At 36.9% G+C, this 21242-nt stretch overlaps 1 protein-coding gene across 1 annotated transcript; it reads right to left on the bottom strand.

Moving 5' to 3' along the window:
• Positions 1 to 1165: 1165 nt before the first annotated feature.
• LOC104901933 (jasmonate-induced oxygenase 4) lies at positions 1166 to 20124 on the bottom strand. Its single transcript, XM_010689560.3, has 4 exons — positions 19793 to 20124; positions 3082 to 3320; positions 2615 to 2936; positions 1166 to 1709 (listed from the first exon to the last, which is right to left on the bottom strand). The coding sequence occupies exons 1-4, from the start codon at positions 20066 to 20068 to the stop codon at positions 1464 to 1466; spliced, it is 1083 nt and encodes a 360-aa protein (XP_010687862.1). The 5' UTR covers positions 20069 to 20124; the 3' UTR covers positions 1166 to 1463.
• Positions 20125 to 21242: the final 1118 nt, after the last annotated feature.

The following is a 21242-nucleotide window of genomic DNA, read 5'->3' on the forward strand; positions in this document are numbered from 1 at the left end:
ACCGCCCGGGCGAAATCCGCCTGCTTGCGCGCCCGACATAAAGTGCCCGGGAGAAATCCGCCTGACCTGCCCGGGCGAGACGAAACAGTCGTTAGTTCTTCGTAAAACAGCCATAACTTTCTCGTTTCTCACCGAAATTGGGCATATGACCTATCGTTACAAAGCTCTCGGAACAAGCTATCACCTCCAATTTGAATCACCTCAAAATCATTTATAGATTGAAAGATATATTCATTCAAAGTCAGCCTTATGTCCCAAATGATGTTTTCCTTCTACGCAACCTCATCTACACACCCATACACCTCCATGAGCTTCATATCACGCCATATACCCAACAATGTTCAATATTATCACCATTGATAACTTGAAAAAATAGATTGACACAAATAATTCACAAAATTAATAATTAGAATCTTCAATTAAAAAAAGTTAGCGATATATCATGACAACATAATAGTTCGTATTTACAAAGTTCAAACAATATCGTTTATTAACATTTACAATCGTTAAAGAACTGTAGTAAAGCCGCTGATAAGGAATTATTAAATCATCGATCAAATTTTTCAATGACGATATTGAACAGTTAAAAATCCGTCACACTCGCTCAATTTAAAAAGATAAATAACATCTATATAGAACCTCAATAATTGACATCACTACCAAAATAATTTTAGATTGAAAAACATGTTCGTTCGTACATATACCTATATAAGTTTTTTGACGTACACATCACGTGCATATACGACTAGTTGGTCTTATAAGAAGGGTTTAGATATGTTTTTTTTTTTTTTTTGATAATTTGGTTTCTTATTTTATTACGGCATCGAGCCTTAGATGAGAGTCCATCAACATTACAAAGCAAGGCTATTAAAGCCCATCATACATCCATGAAACTGCCTACATTTTACAACCAAGCTAGGAAATCATTTTCCCTTTTCAATCCTTGTTTAGCTAAAGTGTCAGCCACCACATTTGACTCCCTTCCTTTGTGTATGATTTCCACCTTCAAATGAGATGAAGTAGCGTTTCTTATGAAATTCAGCATGAAGTTTAAATTCAGAAGGGTTTAGCTGGGTACGTAATATGTGGGACCATGTTACTCACTAGTCACTATATAAGCTTAGTGACTAGTTAAAGGCCATCTATGTAGCCTCCTCATATGCAATGAAGTAAATAATACTTTTTCCATTAATATATTTTTTTTGACAATTCAATAAGCTGATCGACATATGACACTTGAGTTTTGACCCAAAACATTTGGTTACTACATAAAATAGCCAAACTTGACATTTAGACACATACCCGTGATCCTCACAAATGCCCAAATCAAAGAAGAATAGACAATAGAGTACAATTAATTAAACTCAGAAGCATGTAGAATTCACCTCTTTCTAGTCTCTACAACACCCATGCAAATCATAAACAAACAGTTTTAATTTATTCTTAAGATGTGTAAAAACACGCTAAATTTGAAATGCATCAAGTGGTCTTCCTGACCCTAGCTTATAGCTTTCGAAAAATGCTCGCAGATACTCAGACATGATGTACTTGTTGTAGACTTGAGGCTGATTAGCACTAATTAATTCACTTGCTGGTCCAACTTCCTCATCATCCTTTGGACTAAAAAACACGGCCACAGATATCCTATCCTTCACAGAATTTGTGCTCACTCTATGTACAGAGGTCTTAAATACCCTGTTAGTCATTACCTGCAATTGCAAAATGCAAAGTGTGAAAATCTCACAATGATGTTAATAGTCTAATTTTATGCTACAAATTTGATTAGTGTACATGTTATCTAATTGGCTAAATCCCTACATTTTGTGGTTTAAAAAATTGAAGGGATTCTCTTACCATTTTCTTTTGTTTATCCTATTTGAAATCGGGGAAGAAACGATTCAAACAATGAGTAGGATTCTACTATTTAGATAAGATTAAATTAACTAAAATTAAAGATTTTAGGCTTTTGAGCTATTCTATGTTAGTCAAGCAATGAAACGATTCAAACAATGAGTAAGATTCTACTATTTAGATAAGATTAAATTAACTAAAATTAAAGATTTTAGGCTTTTGAGCTATTCTATGTTAGTCAAGCAATGATATAAAAGTTTTTGAGGGGGTAAAAGAGTAAATAATGACTACAAACTAGTGTGAATATATTTATTGCATTTTGAATTACTTTATGTTAGGCAGCCAATAAGACAAAAGTTTGAAGGGTAAAAAAAGTAGAAAAATGACTATTCAATAGTGTGAACACAATTATTGCAACTTAAAATTAATGGAAAATTTTATTCATAAATGACACTATTATGTATAGAAAGATTCAAAGTAGTACAAGATATTGAAATTTTCCAATAAAGAATACCTGAACAACAAAAGAAAACGGAATGAGTAGTACCATAAATCCATAATGCTTCTCAAAGTCTCAATAGTACCTCCTCTTAAATTATGGAAGTGTCTCATTGAATTGCTTAACGTATTTTCTATTGTAAATAATTCCTTAGTTAGGATGAGTAATTTTATGTGTTCTACAGTACGGACTTGTACTCCTAATTGGGTAAAAAATAAACTTGATCAATAGTCTATACGAGAAGAATTGAATTTGTTAAGTTACCTCTCCAGAGTCACCGAAGTTGATAAACAATGCACCAGGGATGGGCAAAACCTTGTACCATTTATCATCTTTCAATATTTCAAGACCTTCAACATCTTTCTCCGGCAATAGATATGTTAATGTTGTGAGATCCGAGTGTGGCTTGGACCCAAGAACTCGCTTAGGGGATGAGCAACGAGGATAGAAATTGAACCTTATACTTGCTGGTTCTCGTTTCCCAAAACGTAGGCAGTTTTCGTCTAAGTTAAGTGATTTTGCCATTGCCGTACTCATGACTTCATTCATTGTTGTTAACTTCTTTGAGTACTCCTCAATCATTATCCTACCAAAATTCGCAATCACATATTATTGTTCATGAAACAACAATTTTGTTAGGAGATCTTGTAAAATTTATGTTTTAATCATCGCAATAAATTAAAACAATAAAGAATTACGTGGTTTAAGACATATTTCAACGATTTACGTACCTGAAATTTTGAGGCTTCTGCGGCCAACATTGGAGATTTACCTTTTCCTTAGGGGAGAGTGAAAGAAATATCCTATCATTCCAATTGGAAGTTTTTGGCTTAAAAGAATAAGTATCACTACCATAACCTTGAAATGCTTCAAAGCACTTGAGCTTCTCCTCTAGGGGAAGAGCAAAGAATTGCTTGGAAACTTCAATCAGTTCTTCAAGGAATGAGACCTCTATCCCATGATTTATTACCTATTCAATGAATTTAAATCTTCAAGTGCTATTTAAGACTAGGGAGTTTTAAGACTTGAGCAGTCTATTTGTCTATTTTTATGCAATCAACTCGAGTTGAAGGAAAAAAATTCTTTCAAAAATCGAAACATGAAAATCCAATCCAATTCGAAATGAGGTAGAACTTATTTGAGATTTTATTACTTATTCGACCTCTTAAACTAATTCATTTAAGTAACATTACAATAGGATAATTATATTATTTTCATTATTGAAAAAACAAGTGTAATTGTTTTTTTTGCAATTTTGATTTTTGTGATATTAATTAATAACATAGTCAGAAGAAGAAAAAAAAATTCATCTCAATATGAGTTTTAATATCAATGTAAATCATGTACTTACTATAATTTAAATCCAAATATAGGTAAATTGTTTGTAGAGCGGGCTAGATAATTAGATTGTATAATCCAATCCATTACCATTCCTAATTTGTTGATATAGATTATAGAAAGCAATGATAATAGAGTATTACTTAGTCCAGAGTAAACTAATCAAAGCATAACCTTATTAAGATATTGTACATATTCTCTCAGCTTTTTGTTGCATTATTTGTCTTTGCATTAAGTAATCGAGCTAAAACTAAGTACGAAATCTTGTACTCAACGAGTATTACAGTAACTCTACTGTTTACCCATGCATTAAAATTACCATATGATGTTTTCAAGTGTCACCATTTTATAGCATTACCTTTAGAGAAGAAGAGAAATGTTATGCGGAAGCGTTGAATTAAACCAACAAGAATTCACAACAACCAAGCACACACACAAGAAAAACAAGAAAGCGAATAAAGGACACACAAATTTAACGAGGTTCACTATCAACGTGATAGCTACGTCCTCAAGGCAGGGAAAAAGATCGTTTCACTATGAACGAGTGAAGAGTTTACAACTCAATATTCTGGAAAGGATTAAAGCAAGATGCTGAGATTAGAAATTGTGGGAGAACAATATTGTTGCCTCTTTCATTGATTCTCATTCACTCTCTTGAATTCTGTAAAACGGCGCCTCCCCCTTTTGTAGTCCCTCCTAGGTTACAAATCCCTAGGACAACATGACACATCACACTAGTGGACAAACTAGCTATCAGACAAAACTAAATGATATCACCTGAGATCCCATACAATACCTGAGACCCCATACACTACTAAGGCAGACACTACATTTATTACAAGGCCACAAGGCCATTAACTATATGGCTGGCATTAGAGTAATAGGTGACAATGGGCCTACTCTTCACAACACTCCCCCTCAAGATGAGAGTGGAGGCTTGCTTGTAGCTCCCATCTTGGTGAGAAGGAATTTGTGCTTGTCCACAGGTAGGCTTTTAGTGAGGATATCTGCAAGTTGATGGTGTGTAGATATGTATTCCGGATGAACGACTTGCTGAGCTACCTTGTCCCTAATGAAATGGCAGTCCACTTCAACGTGCTTAGTTCGTTCATGATGCACTGGATTTGAGGCTATAGATATAGCAGCTTGATTATCACATCTCACAGTCACAGGTTGAACACTTGAGATCCCCAGCTCCTTCAACAGTTGAGACAACCACACTACTTCACATGTTGTAAGAGCCATAGCTCTATATTCTGCTTCAGCAGATGATCTTGCTACAACCTTTCGTTTTTTTGTTTTCCAAGAAAGCAAAGAAGACCCAAGGAGACAACAGAAACCTGTTGTGGATTTCCTTGACATAGGGCAACTGGCCCAGTCACTGTCTGTATAGGCAGTGAGTACAGCTCCTGATTGTGAGGCTAGGAAGACTCCTTGGCTAGCTGTGCCTAGAAGGTACCTTAGGACACGTTTTGCTGCCTGCATGTGCACACATGTGGGATTGTGCATAAACTGGCTCAGAATATGCACAGCAAATGTAATATCTGGCCTGGTGATGGTCAGATATATGAGTTTCCCAATAAGATGTTGGTATTCACCAGGGTTAGGAAGAGGTTCTCCCACTTCAGGTGTGAGTTTCAGATGTGGATCCATAGGAAGTTTCAGAGATCTTCCCTTGTGAATGTTGTACTCTTTGAGTATATCTAGGGTATACTTCCTTTGGGATATAAATATACCTTCAGAGCTTCTATCCACTTCTATTCCAAGGAAGTATCTTAACTTCCCCAAATCTTTCATATGAAATTGAGATGCTAGAAAAGATTTCACCTCTGCCATCTTCACTTCATTGTTCCCTGCAACCAGTAGATCATCTACATATACCAACACTACAACCAAGTTTTCATTTTTTCCCTTTGTAAACAGTGAGTAATCTGTTTTAGATTGGATGAATCCATCATCTCTGAGAGCATTAGACAGCTTGGCAAACCACTGTCTAGGTGCTTGCTTTAGTCCATACAAGGACTTAGTTAATTTGCACACCTTGCTTTGTGGTAGGTCTCTGCTCTTATATTCAGCTTGCCCCACACATATCTTCTTCCCAGGTCCTTCATACCCAGGTGGAAGCTGCATGTATACATCCTCCATCAATTCTCCATGAAGGAATGCATTCTTCACATCCATTTGATGTAAGAACCATCCTTTCAAAGCTGCTACAGCAAGAAGGGACCTCACAGTGGTCATTTTAGCCACTGGAGCAAATGTCTCCTCATAGTCAATTCCCTTCTTTTGTCTGTTACCCAATACCACCAGTCTGGCTTTCTTCCTCTCTACTGATCCATCAGGATTAAACTTGGTTTTGTATAGCCATTTGCATCCTATGGCTCTTTTTCCATGTGGGAGGTCAGTTAACTTCCAGGTCTTGTTTTCTTCAAGAGCTTGCAGCTCTTCATTCATGGCTTTTACCCATGCTTCATCTTGCACAGCTGTCTTGAAATGTTGTGGATCCACATTGATCTCCACCTGATTTACAAAGGTGGTGAATGCATAGGACACAGGTGTGTGAGCTAAGTTACTTGCTGCTTCCCCTGGCAGTATTTTTCTTCCCTTTTTCTGCTGTGTCACATATTCTTTCAGCCATTCAGGTTGCTTGTGTTCCCTGGTTGATCTCCTCACACCATTCTCCACATGTTCCACTTCTTCTTGTCTTCTTTCTACAGACTGTTCTCTTTCAGTTTCTTCATTTCTTCCTTCTGTTTCAACTGACTCTTCTTCTTCCAGCTCATTATTTTCTTCCTCCATTCTACTCACTACATCCAGCATACATTCTGAGTACTCAGTTGTATTCTCAACTTGATCACCAGGTATCCTCACAGGCTGAGGTTGCATATACTGAGTCTTGCATGCTTTGTTGCAAGGGAACACATTTTCATAGAATGTGACATCTCTTGACACAAAGCACTGCTGGTTCAGGACATTCATGAGCTTATAGCCCTTCTTATTGTAAGGATATCCAAGGAATATGCATGGGACTCCTCTCACATTGAACTTGTCCTTCTTCCTGCAAGGGTTACTAGCAAAGGCTAGACAACCAAAAGCCTTTAGATGACTATAAGTTGGCTTTTTGTTGAACAACTTCTCATAGGGAGTTGCATACTTCAACACCTCACTAGGGAGCCTATTGGTAATATGAACTGCTGTGAGAACACAGTCTCCCCAATACTTCAAGGGAAGCCCAGCTTGAAGTCTCAATGCCCTGGACATCTCCAATATATTTCTGTGTTTTCTTTCAACCCTTCCATTCTGTTGTGGCCTATCCACACAGGATGTTTGGTGAATAATTCCTTGCTTTCCAAAAAATTCTTTGCATTCAGAGTCATCAAACTCTAATGCATTGTCAGATCTCACAATCTTCACATTTTTTTCAAATTGATTTTTAGCAAAATTACAGAATGTTTTCAAAGTCTCTATAGACTCTGATTTCAACTTGAGCAAATGAACCCAAGTTGCTCTGGAGAAGTCATCAACAATGGTCAAGAAATACCTGTATTTACCACCTGTACATACATGATATGGACCCCATATGTCTATATGGATCAATTCAAAAGGAGCAGAAGCATGAGAAGAGCTCACATTATAAGGAATTTTAGTAAACTTAGCCATAGGACAAGTTAAACAAACATCTTGAGTTTCACTTAATTCAGACACACACTCTATGTGTTTAATTCTACTCAAGGGGGCATGTCCCAATCTATTGTGCCACAACACAAAATTGTTTTTCTTAATTACATGATTTGCACTAGCATCAGTTACATCAGTGCTTGAGCAATTTCTACTTCTTCTTTCATTTTCTTCTCTTCTCCCTGTCTCTGCCAAGTATTGAGGTTTGTTCTTTAACTTTCTCCAGATATCTTCCATAGGAATGTTCACCAGGAAGTACAGCCCATTTTGAGCCTTACCAATTCCTTTAATAACTTGACTGAGAGAGTCCTGAATCACACACAGTTCAGGGTAGAAGGTCACTTTGTATTTGTTGTTTTGGACCAGTCTATTTACAGACAGAAGATTTTGCTTAAATTCAGGAACATATAACACATTTTTCAACAGCAATTCGTTTTCCAGCTTCTTGTCACCAACATGAGTTATCACAGATGTTTTCCCATTAGGAAGGTTCAATTTAGGTTTGTTTTTAGTTTCAGTGAGGTTTATCAAGCTATCAGCATCACATGTCATGTGATCTGATGCTCCAGAGTCAACTATCCAATCACAAACATCAAATGAAGCAGTACAACAAGTCACCATACCTGCAAAACTTCCTTCCAACTCTTCTTCAGTTTCTGATCCAGTCTTGTTTCCCTTTGAGTGACTAGGCAGAAGTTTCAGCAGTTGTTCTACATGTTGAGGTGTAAGCAGTTGAGAGGTTTCTTCCTCCTGAGTTTGAGCATTTGCAGCTATTCTTTGTCCCTGTCCTCTGTTAATACCCCACTTCTTCATTCCATAACCTTCACCAACCCTTCCTTGATTCCTCTGTTGCCCCTTATACTTAGGATGCTTCTTAGGAAAACCAATCACATGCCAACATTTCTCCTTTGTGTGAGTCTTCCCACCACACACACTACAACCTTCACCATTTTCACCTTTGCTGTACATAGCAGCTGGTTCCAGACTCAGCTTTGAGATGTTCAGAATATCTCTTTGGCTTTCTTCCTGCTGGAGTGAAGCACACACATTTTCTACACTTGGTAGAGGGCTCAACATCAACACCTGACTCCTTTGAGCAGAGTATTCTTCGTCCAATCCATTCAGGAATTGGAATAGCCTGAGTTCTTCCTTTTGAAGGTTAAGGGCTTGCACAAAGGCATTGATCTCTACAGTCATCTCTGTGATAGCAGGAAGTAAGTTCAAGGAATCTTGTTCCTCCCACATTCCTTTCATTTTTGTGTAATATTCATTTACACTTACACCATTTTGCTGAGTCTCATATACTTCTTTGTTCAGTTTGTACTTATGTGACCCATTAGTAACATGAAACCTGGTTTCAAGTTGCTTCCACACTTCTCTTGCTGTGGTTACATACAAAACTGAGTTTTTTATACTCTCAGATATGGATGCATGAATCCATGCTATCACCATGTTGTTGCACGTTTCCCATTGTTCAGCCTTAGCTTCATCCCCAGTTTCCTTCTTCACACTTCCAGTGACAAATCCCAGTTTCCTTTTTGCAGCTAGGCTAATTTCCATGGATCTGCGCCATGGTCTGTAGTCCTGAGCACCTTGAAGTTTTGGAACAGCAAGAGAGTTGGGTCCATCAGAGGGATGAAGATACAGTGGGTTTTGAATGTCAGCTAAGCTCACCTTTTCTTTCGACATTGAAGATGGCAAGAGGGAGAAAGATGCAACTTGAACAAAGATTAGATTTTTCAAGGAGGAGATGAATCAATATTTTCCACTCACACAGATCTTGCTACTAATCACAACCTCAGCTCTGATACCATGAAGAGTTTACAACTCAATATTCTGGAAAGGATTAAAGCAAGATGCTGAGATTAGAAATTGTGGGAGAACAATATTGTTGCCTCTTTCATTGATTCTCATTCACTCTCTTGAATTCTGTAAAACGGCGCCTCCCCCTTTTGTAGTCCCTCCTAGGTTACAAATCCCTAGGACAACATGACACATCACACTAGTGGACAAACTAGCTATCAGACAAAACTAAATGATATCACCTGAGATCCCATACAATACCTGAGACCCCATACACTACTAAGGCAGACACTACATTTATTACAAGGCCACAAGGCCATTAACTATATGGCTGGCATTAGAGTAATAGGTGACAATGGGCCTACTCTTCACAACAACGAGACGATTACAAATACAATAGGCAAGATTCAATTAAATGGATTTCTAATTGAATCTCAAAGACTCTCTCTAATCTTCTCTATTGTGTTTTCTCTAATCTCTCTCTAACTTTTGTGGTTAAAAAAACCCTAAATATGACAAAACATATTTATATGAAGTCTAAGAATACAAGCCCTAAGTCGTAAAATAAACCGGAAAATCTCGCATCCCCCGATAGGTGCGGGCGCACCATCATCTGGTGCGGGCGCATTAGCCCAATGTGCGGGCGGACAAAATCTCCTGCCTCAAGACGAAGAAATCCATCTGCAAGCGATGTGCGGGCGCACCACATCTTGGTGCGGGCGCACCACTCGCGACCGAGCCATTCTTCTCTCGCGCAAGCTGCTGCCTTCCTCCTTTGGCAAGTCACAACTCACAAGAAAGATAACTTATGCAAAAGCCAGCAAAAGAGTCCTTTATAAACTTATTGTGAACTGGCTTTTTTTATAGAAATATTTGTTACACTCGTATGAGAATTATGTGGGAGTCCAATGATTGGAACTTCCACCTCCCAATTTCATGGTCAAGATTCGACTCATCAACTCCATATTTGAGGAGTTTGTGTAGATATTTGCTTCTAGGTATGGGTTGAGATCCCCTTCTTACCCCTAACTCATGAGGGTTGAGCTTGCTTGGGCCAGTAAATTATCAATTCCAAAAAAAATTATAGTCCGACATCGAAGATATATTTATAAGAGCTCACCTACTTTATTGTTTGAGCAATGATAAACGTATAACCGATATACTGATTATTATTTAATAATAAAAGTTGTACTATTTGCCATGTGGCAGCCCACTTGTGTGTGTAAAGGAATTTGGAGATTTCCACATGTCATGTTGTTATTCGTCCAAAAAATATTACTTTTGCAATTTTAAAACTTGTATATCTCAAAAAAATATGTTTAAAAAAATAAAAATATGTCAATATTCATATATTTTTGTTCCTACAAATAGACATCCATTTTGATATAATTTCATCCTGCTCTAACCATTATTTAGATTTGTGAAAAAAATCAACACAAACACTATTTGTTTATACACAAACAATATATGTTGTGTGTACACAAACAATATATGTTTATCATGAAATTCACATATTTTATTCTCTACAATAAACATTCATTTTGATATAATTTTATCATATTTTATTTTACCCTTCTCTAACTATTATTTAGACATGTAGAAACAATATAATACAAACAATATCTAATTATACACAAACACTATATGTTGTTTGTGTACCCAACATATGTTGTTTGTGTACACAACATATAATGTTTGTGTATACATACACAAATAGTGTTAATATTTTTTCTACATATTTAATAATAGTTAGAGAAGGGTAAAATAAAAATATGATAAAATTATATCAAAATGGATATCTATTTGTAGAAAATAAAAATATATGAATATTGATATATTTTTAAATTTTAAATTTTTTTTAAAAAATATATAAGTTTCAAAATGTAAAAGTATTATTTTTTAGACAAATAACATCATGACATGTAAAAATTTCCAAGCCCTTATTAAAGAGGTGAAAGGACACAAATACCCAGTGTTAGATGTTGATAAATCTCTACCGGTTAGAGATTTATCATGGCTGTCATTTTTTTAAGAAGGAGCCCAAAAACAAATTTGTGCAGATTTGGCACAAAGCGAACAATATCATAGTGTCAGAACTAAATAAATGCAACCCTTAAATAATATTTCTAAGGTTAAGCCTAGAGTTTTTTTTGAAACCGGGATAGATTTAGGTTAAGCATATATCAATAGTACATATTAAAATTGTTTCTTTTGTTTGTTTTTGTGGTGTAACTTTCTCCTATTACAAGACAAAGTGCCCCACTAAATAATTGCATCACGAATTCACGACTAGGAAGTGGAAGAGTGACCCAATAGGCATTAGATTAGTTAACACAAGAATCACGTGTTATGCCAACCAATGATTGAAAATTTTAATATGTACTATTGATATATGCTTAACCTAAATCTATCCCGGTTCCAAAAAAAACTTTAGGTTTAACCTTAGAAATATTATTTAAGGGTTGCATTTATTTAGTTCCGACACTATGATATTGTTCGCTTTGTGCCAAATCTGCACAAATTTGTTTTTGGGCTCCTTCTTAAAAAAATGACAGCCATGATAAATCTCTAACCGGTAGAGATTTATCAACATCTAACAGTGGGTATTTGTGTCCTTTCACCTCTTTAATAAGGGCTTGGAAATTTTTACATGTCATGATGTTATTTGTCTAAAAAATAATACTTTTACATTTTGAAACTTATATATTTTTTTAAAAAAATTTAAAATTTAAAAATATATCAATATTCATATATTTTTATTTTCTACAAATAGATATCCATTTTGATATAATTTTATCATATTTTTTTTTTTTTTTTTAGATAAGAGAAGAAAACCTAGGACAAGCCCCTTGGATAGGACCATCCTACAGCATCCTTACGGATGATGGAAGAGAAAACAATGTTAGAAGAGGAAAAACTATAAACAAGCGAAGAAACCTCATGCCCACGATGAGCCATAAAATCCGCCGCTTGGTTAGCTTCCCTAAAACAATGATTAAAAGAGACGGCAAGGAACTTGTGGATCTCCGCAGCCGAATCCTGAATCAAGGAAGAAATTTCCCACGGAATCTTCCAACATTGCCGGATAGAATTAATAACAACCAAATTATCACCTTCAATAGCTAACGAAGAGATACCAAGAAAGATAGCAGCCCGGAGACCTTCCCGAAGCCCCCAGGCTTCAGCAACAAGAATAGAGCAGTCAGCCGAGAGAGGCATAGAACCCGAAAGCTGCACATCCCCAGCATGATTTCGAATAACAAATCCACACGAAGTCGACCCATCAGACAACTTTGATCCATCAAAGTTAAGTTTAGACCAACCCTCCGGAGGGGCAGACCACGCAACCTCCATAACAACCCCCCCTACCTTCAAAGAACGCGGAACCTTGGACCCAATCTGCTCATCAGAAGAAAGAGAAGAGACCCAATCCCGAAAAAACCCAGCAATGGCATGCACCACAGAAACAGGGGAGGAAGGACCATCCTGAAAAATAATTTTATTACGAGCAAACCAGATAAACCACCAGGAAACACAACACATCTCCACATCTTCCATGCTGGAATTATGGAAAACATAAGAGATATTAATGAAGACATTATTTGAGAACGGACCAACAGGGAGACAACTCCACCCCATTTGCTCCTGAAGAAGGCTAAAAACATCTTGAGCAAAAGGACAGAAGAAAAACAAGTGGTTAGCATCTTCGAAAGGATGATTACAAAAGCAACATTCTTGCGGAGTAAACACATGGCTTCGTTGGAGCCGATCTTTAGTAGGGAGACCATCCTGACAAATTTTCCACAAGAAGTTTTTAATCTTAGGAGGAACCCGCAGCTTCCAGACCCAAGCAAAAGGAGTAGGCATAGGGGGGTGAAGAGCAATCCCCTGAACAAGGAGAGCCCCTGACTTAACAGAATATTCCCCATCCGGAGAAAGGCCCCAAACCAGCGAATCCGGGCCCTCTAGAGAAGGCAGAAAAATGCTTAAAATAGATTGAACAATATCAGCAGACACCAGAGACAAAAGGCGTTGTTTATCCCACTGACGATGGTCATCTATGACATCATTAACTTTTAAATTCTCAAAGTCCAATGGAGGATCACAAACAGCAGAGATTGGGTAAGGAAACACCCAATTATCATTCCAGAAAGAAACAGAATCCCCCCTGTTAACAATCCATCTCAGGCCTTGCTGGAATACAGTCCTAAGAGACATAAGCTTCCTCCACTGCCAAGAACAATTGGCTGTCGGAGAATAATTAAACAGCGAACAGCCACGTAAATACTTCTTGGACACAAGATCAACCCAAAGATTAGCGGGATATTTAACAATCTTCCATAAAAGCTTCATTTGGAGAGCAGCATTATTAACAGCAGCCTTCCGGAATCCCAACCCCCCAAATTTTTTCGGGGTACAAATACGATCCCACCCAATAAGATTAGGAGAGCGGGAGTCCGGAGCTTTATTCCAGAAGAAATTTCGATAGACCGAATCAAGCTCCCCATGAATAGAAGAAGGAAGTAGAAAACTTTGCATTTGAAAATTAGCTTTAGAAGCTAAATTGGCCTGTAGCAACACCGATCTTCCTGCTTGAGAAAGCGAATTAGCCTTCCATTTGGTCAACTGGGAATGGGACGACTGAATAACTTGACGAAACGTGTTTTTAGTCAGACGAGACTCAATCACTGGGCATCCCAAATAATTCCCAAAAGAGAGAGAATTAGACATTTGAAGCAAAGAAGCAAACTTACTAACATCGGACAAGCAAACATTTTGCGTACATTGGAACGAAGACTTATGAAAATTTACTAACTGCCCTGACATCAAGCAATACTTGTCCAAAATAGACTTAATGATAACGCAACTCTCCTCTGTTGCCTTAGCAAAAATCATAGTGTCATCTGCAAACGTAAGGAATGGGATCTTAACACCAGATCGACCCAATTTCACCCCTAGCAGTTTATCACCACTTATAGATTTATCATAAATTTGACGCGCAAGCAGTTCAGCACAGAGAATAAATAAATAAGGAGATAACGGATCGCCTTGTCTAATCCCCCGAGAGGGAAAAAACCGATCTCCTGGGATACCATTAACTAAGACCGAGAAAGACACAGTAGAGACACACATTTTAACCCAATGAATCCACTTTTGATCAAAACCTAACTGTTCTAACATTGTATATAAAAAATTCCATTCTAAACGATCATAAGCCTTTTCCATATCAAGTTTAATAGCTAGCCAGCCTACTTTACCAGACTTATTCTTAAATGAGTGGAAAACCTCATGAGCTAACAGAATGTTGTCTTGAATAAGGCGTTCAGGAACAAAGGCTCCTTGCAATGGGTGAATGATCTTCCCGAGCACCACTTTTAACCGACTAGCTAGGACTTTTGCTACAATTTTATATATGGTTGAGCACAAACTAATAGGTCGAAAATGATTTGCTGCTGATGGATTATCAATCTTAGGAATAAGAGTGATAAACGTATGGTTAATTTCAGCCAACATGTGTCCAGAATGAAAAAACGCTTGCACCGCTTTAACGACTGAATTGCCCACTAGAGTCCAGTACTTTTGAAAAAAGAAAGGAGGGAACCCGTCAGGGCCAGGGGATTTATCTGGGGCCAAATCAAAAAGAGCACTACGAACCTCATCTGCAGTGACAGAGGTGCAAAGAAACAAATTATCTTCCTCCGAGATGATCGGAGATATAAGACTAAAATCAACCTCCTTTCTAAATCCACAAGCAGGGTTTGAGACAAACCTCTCTTTAAATTCTCGCGAGATACAATCAGCCATTTGTACAGGATTGGTGACAATAGTTTGATCTTTTGTAAGGAAAGAAGTAATGCTTGCACGATTTTTCCGAATAGTAGCACATGCATGAAAGTACTTCGAGTTGGAATCACCTTTAGCCAGATTACTAGCTCTCGCTCGTTGAGACCAGAAAGTTTCTTGAAATTGGAAAAGGTTTCGGCGTTTGGCAAGAAGACGTTCTTGTAAAGTTTGCAATCGTATATTAGAATTATCTACAACTAGCCTACATTGGATGTCTTCAAGCTTTTTGTCCACAATAGCCAGTTGTCTAAATATATTACCAAACCTTGACTTATTCCAGACTTTAGCATTGGATTTAAGTAACTTACATTTTTGAACAAGTCTAAACATGAAGGAACCCTCAAATCTTGAGCACCACGTTTTCTTAACTAAAATGTCAAAATCTTTTCGCAAACACCACATTTTCTCGAATTTGAAAGGGTGAGCTTTTTGCAAGTGAGCAACTAAATAAGACACACGCACACTACAATGATCAGAAGTCGTAAAAATATTATGATAAACTTTAGCAAGGGGAAATTGGTGAAGCCAATCCATACTAACTAAACATTTATCTAATCTTTCTAAAATATTACCCTCCCCACTTCTCTTTTTTCTCCAGGTGAAAGGTTGACCCATAAAGGGAAGTTCAGTACAATGGCACATGTTTTTAATTTCATTCATACGAGCAAATCTATGAAGAGGAGTGGAAGCCCCCCCCAATTTATCATCAAGAAAGCTAATTTCATTGAAATCACCAAGCAGAATATAGGGAATACTAAGAGTAGCAACATAATCATAAATTTCCCCCCAAAAGCTTGACTTACTAGCATTGTCAGCCGGGGCATACAAAAAGATTGCAGCAAATACATAATCCAAAGATAACAGCTTTATATTACAAACCAAAAAACGATCACTTCTATGGATTACATCAAGACAAAAGGGAGTACTAGAGCTATTTTTCCACATGACCCAAATCCCACCCGATTTACCCATAGATGGCAAACATTCTACAAAAGAAAAACCACAGCTTCGAATACAAGCAGACGAAGGCATCTTAGGAGTTTTTGTTTCACAAATCATCATTATGTCAATGTGGTTTGTGGAACAATAACTCTTTATTTCTACACAAAGGTTTTTTCTTTGGCAACCACGAACATTCCAAAAAGCCATCGACATTTAAAAAAAATTTGGGAAGTGGAAAAAACTTAGCTTTAAGCCTTATTTTTCTTCAGAGCAGAAGAGAATCCATCATCCTCCGGGCTGCTCTTCCTTCTTTTGGATGAACTGGAGTGAGAGGAGAGAGCCTCCTGAGCACCAGGCACCACCCCCATTCCTTTGATTTTTCTAACAACTGAGTTTCCCGAAGACAGAGAATGGAAAGAGGACTCAGGCAACAGCTCACCAGAAAGTAAATCTTCATCAGCATCATCCAGCAAATAAGTATCATCCTCATCATCCGAAGGAATGTGGATGAGATTATCCATCTCACCACCTTCTTCCGGATATAAAGCCATGAAAGGATTAGCAGAGAACAAATCCTCAGGGAACCTTACCTGAATAGGCACCGGAACATCCACAAGAGCCATCTCAGGGAGGGGGGAGGTAACCTTAGATAGGCCCGCTCCATCTCCAATCTCAACACCAGCCAGAACACCCACAGCCAGGGGCTGAGAAGGGGCAACCACAGGGGAAATAGGTAATACAGAGAGCTCATCATCAGAAGAAGACAACGAATCAACACAAGGTGAAGAAGCAAGCAGAACAGATTTTCCTTTTCCTAAAACAGAAGGATGATTTGCACGTTTTGTAAAAGGCAGAGAAGAAGGTTCCTTTATTTCAACACCCTGAGCAACAGACTTTCCAGCATTGTTGTGTTTCTTACCAAAGCCATCTTTAGAGCTAAAGGTCCCCATTTTTCTAACAAAAACTCTAGGCTTCACATGAACCACATTGGCTTCCTCAGCCGTGGTATCATGTTTGGCTAGCCTGTGAGCTTTCATTAAGGACTCAGAAATTTGCTTTTGTTTAGGATTCTTGAGCAATCTGACATGAACCTCCTTAGGAGGAGAGCATAACAAAGAACATAGCTCAATACTATGGTTTTCATCACCACAAAACGAACAGCCAGTAGAAAAATCTTCGTACCAGATCATAAAACCACAAATGCGACCACCAGACCTAACAATTTCAGCATATTCAGATAAAGGTTTAGAAATATCCACACGGATACAAGCACGAGCAAACCGAATCTTATTCCTAAGCAAGGAATGCTGATCAAGCTTCACCAAAGTACCAATATCATTAGCAGCAAATAAATTGGCAACAGATTCATTATTTAACAACTCAGTTGGAAATCGAGGAATTCTAGCCCACAGATCAACCCACCTGATCTCCTCACAAAAAGGATCAAACTCAGGTTTCCAGGGTTGAATAACAAACAAAGCACCTTGGACATGCCAAGGCCTTTCACTCCAAACCAGAAAACAGTCATTAGGGTTAGAAAATCTAACCATAACCCAATTGTTGCCCATCTCGAGATATTCAATATCCCCCTTGACAAACTTCCAGTCAGCTTTCGTTCTAGAAATAATAGTCCTATAGTCAACAGCAGACCCCAGAATTTTACCAACCAGACACATTTTGGATAATTCCTCAATGTCCTTCTGGACTTGAGGAATTTCATCTACATTCTGAAATTCAGGGAATTGAGGAGGGAAAGCAGGGTCACAAGATGACCCATCCCCCAGCTGGACAGTCCCACCAAGAGGAACAGACACACAAGGTACACAAACATCACCACATGGAGGAGTGCCACAAGCAGCAACATGATGGGGGGAAACTAATGCTTCCTTAAAAGATTTCTCAGAAGACATACTAAATAACACTACACTTAGAAAGAAAGGCAGACAAAAGAAGGAGCACAATAGAGAGCATGAAAAAAGAAACTTGAAGGGATACTTAGAAAAAATTACCTGAACCAACCTTATATACTGGGAAGGAAATAGACTATAAAAAATCATCATCAACTTACCAACCTCAGTCTGAAACGTGAACCCTGAATGCGCATTAAATGCAAGACTTCTCATAATAGCCAAAAGGACAAACAAAGTAACACACACAAACCACTGCAATCGCCACCACCCTAACAATAGATACACAATGAATGCCCACACGCCAAAGGAAGGAAATGCAGTCATCCAAAAAGTACAACACCACTGCAGCAGGAACCCCCTGCCAACAACCCCTCTCAACATTTTCCCCAATTTAATTTTAAATTTGAACCCTAGAAACCACAATAATTTAATTCTAAAAGCCTTTGAAATTCGGCCAATCCAGACACGTTTTGGTTGATTAAGACCAAACCAACACTCCATTAAAGACAAATCATGGAAAAAATTGCCTTTTGAGGCCTTAGCCTGCTCGTCGTAGCCGAAATGCCGTGAAGCAGATTGAGAGCTATACCTCTCTGCAGTTTTATAGAAAGTGATAATTACATGGCTATAAGTAGTTGACTGAAGAATTCGTACAATTAGGAACCAAAAGGGAGAAGCAGGATGGCAGAAGCATGGGTGAATTAAAGAGTTTTTTCTAGTTCTTTGAACTTGGTTTCTAGGGTTCTTTTTTTTGGGTTTTCTCTTTCTCTCTCTAGATTTCATTTTTTTCTTTCTCTCCCTTCATTTTATCATATTTTTATTTTACTCTTCTCTAACTATTATTAAATATGTAGAAAAAATATTAACACTATTTGTGTATGTATACACAAACATTATATGTTGTGTACACAAACAAACATATGTTGGGTACACAAACAACATATAGTGTTTGTGTATAATTAGATATTGTTTGTATTATATTGTTTCTACATGTCTAAATAATAGTTAGAGGAGGGTAAAATAAAATATGATAAAATTATATCAAAATGAATGTTTATTGTAGAGAATAAAAATATGTGAATTTCATGATAAACATATATTGTTTGTGTACACACAACATATGTTGTTTGTGTACACAACATATAATGTTTGTGTATACATACACAAATAGTGTTGATATTTTTTCTACATATTTAATAATAGTTAGAGAAGGGTAAAATAAAAATATGATAAAATTATATCAAAATGGATATCTATTTGTAGAAAATAAAAATATATGAATATTGATATATTTTTAGATTTTAAATTTTTTTAAAAAAATATATAAGTTTCAAAATGTAAAAGTATTATTTTTTAGACAAATAACATCATGACATGTAAAAATTTCCAAGCCCTTATTAAAGAGGTGAAAGGACACAAATACCCACTGTTAGATGTTGATAAATCTCTACCGGTTAGAGTTTTATTATGGCTGTCATTTTTTTAAGAAGGAGCCCAAAAACAAATTTGTGCAGATTTGGCACAAAGCGAACAATATCATAGTGTCAGAACTAAATAAATGCAACCCTTAAATAATATTTCTAAGGTTAAGCCTAAAGTTTTTTTTTGGAACCGAGATAGATTTAGGTTAAGCATATATCAATAGTACATATTAAAATTTTCAATTTTCACATACATGAAAGCTTATATTTCCTACGTTCTAAAATAAATGAAACACTTACTATTTTATGCAGCTTTATTTAATAATCATTTCTCTCTATTTTTTTTATCACATGAGTCGCCGTTTTTCTTTCTCTTTATCTCTTTCCTCTCATAAATCCTTGTGCTAAGGTGTTACGTTTCTTTTAAAACAGAAGGGAGGAAGTATAAAATCATTGAACACCGAATAAGATACTCCGGTCCTAGGGAACAAGCTAAGCAAGCATACCTGAAAACAACCCCATTGAGAGAGAGCTGATCGGAGTTTCGCGAGTTCCGTTGTTGAGGAAGAAGAAAGAAGAGAGAAATCAATAAGGAGATCATTCCTCCACAAATCAGGGTCATAAATGGCTTCAGGGATACCATCTTTGTGAAGAAAGTTATCTGGAATTTCATCACCTTTTTTAGCTATCTCTTGAACCAGCATTGATGCTACTTCTTGTTTGGTTAAAGGAGAAAGTTCTGCCATTGTTGTAGTAGTATTATCTTTGTAGCCCATACACATGTGATAATTTATATGTTAAGCTTTTGAGAGCATTATCTCATGAGCTTTATAATTGTTGTGAAACTATTAATGCTACGGCATTATGTATGGAGTTAGTAGCACTTGTGGAGTGGCAGGTGTTATTTATGGGTTATGACTTGTGACGATGAAACAATGATGGACTATGTCCTACATATATAATATTATTACCTCTCCTAAGTCACCATGCATAGTTGATTAGTACGTAGTGTACTAGTGCATTAGCAATGAATAAAACATTATACTATTTAACATCTTTCAAGATATGGAGACCTTCAACCATTTTATTTGACAATAGATTTGTCTCGAACGTGCCTCTCGAATGTGATTTTGTCGCAACAATACAATAAAGTCGCAACAATACTATATATTGCCTCCTCTTTCTTTTCTTTTTCTTTCTTCTCTTTCCTCACTCACAAAACCCTAATTTTCAATCTAGGGGCAACCACCACCCTTTGGGGTGGTGGTAAGTCTCTTTTTCTCCTTTTGTTACTAGTTTTTTTAAGTTTATGTTTCTAATAAATTTCAGTTTCTCTCTAATGGAGAGTTTTTTCTACCCATATATTAGGTTATATCTACCCATATATTGGGTTTTATCTCTCTCCATGTGAGAGTTTGGAGACTTTGTTTTTGAGTTTTTGTGTAATTCAAGATGTTGATTTGTTGATCGAAATTTGTGCGGAGTTGCAACAGATGTCAAGATTTCTTCTACAATCACTTGAATTAAATCCAGTTCTACTTCAAAACTACAAAAGATCGACAGACCCCCTTGCAGAAGCTGCATTAGACAGCGATGTGAAAGACGAGGGTTTTCAGAATTGTTAGATCTACTCAACGATCGTGGTTTTGTCATATTAGAATTGTATTTATTTCATTTTGATATGTATTTGTTTAGTTTCTACTTCTATTGTAGATGTCGTATGACTTTGAATCAATGAATTAATTTTAATTTCAAAAAAAAAAGGTCAGTATGAGGAACGCCAATAAAGATTGAACTAGGTAAATATTTTAACATACTTTAATCTATATTTTTTCGACTTTTTTATAGTCTCTCATTCTAAACTAAAGTCAAACTAGATGAATATTGTTTTAAATTTTCTATCAAAATTGATTAATTACCCCACTCAACATTTCAGTAGAGGTGATCATTTTGGCC

Source organism: Beta vulgaris, chromosome 8 (genome assembly GCF_026745355.1).
Source record: "Beta vulgaris subsp. vulgaris cultivar EL10 chromosome 8, EL10.2, whole genome shotgun sequence".
Taxonomy (NCBI): Eukaryota; Viridiplantae; Streptophyta; class Magnoliopsida; order Caryophyllales; family Amaranthaceae; genus Beta; species Beta vulgaris.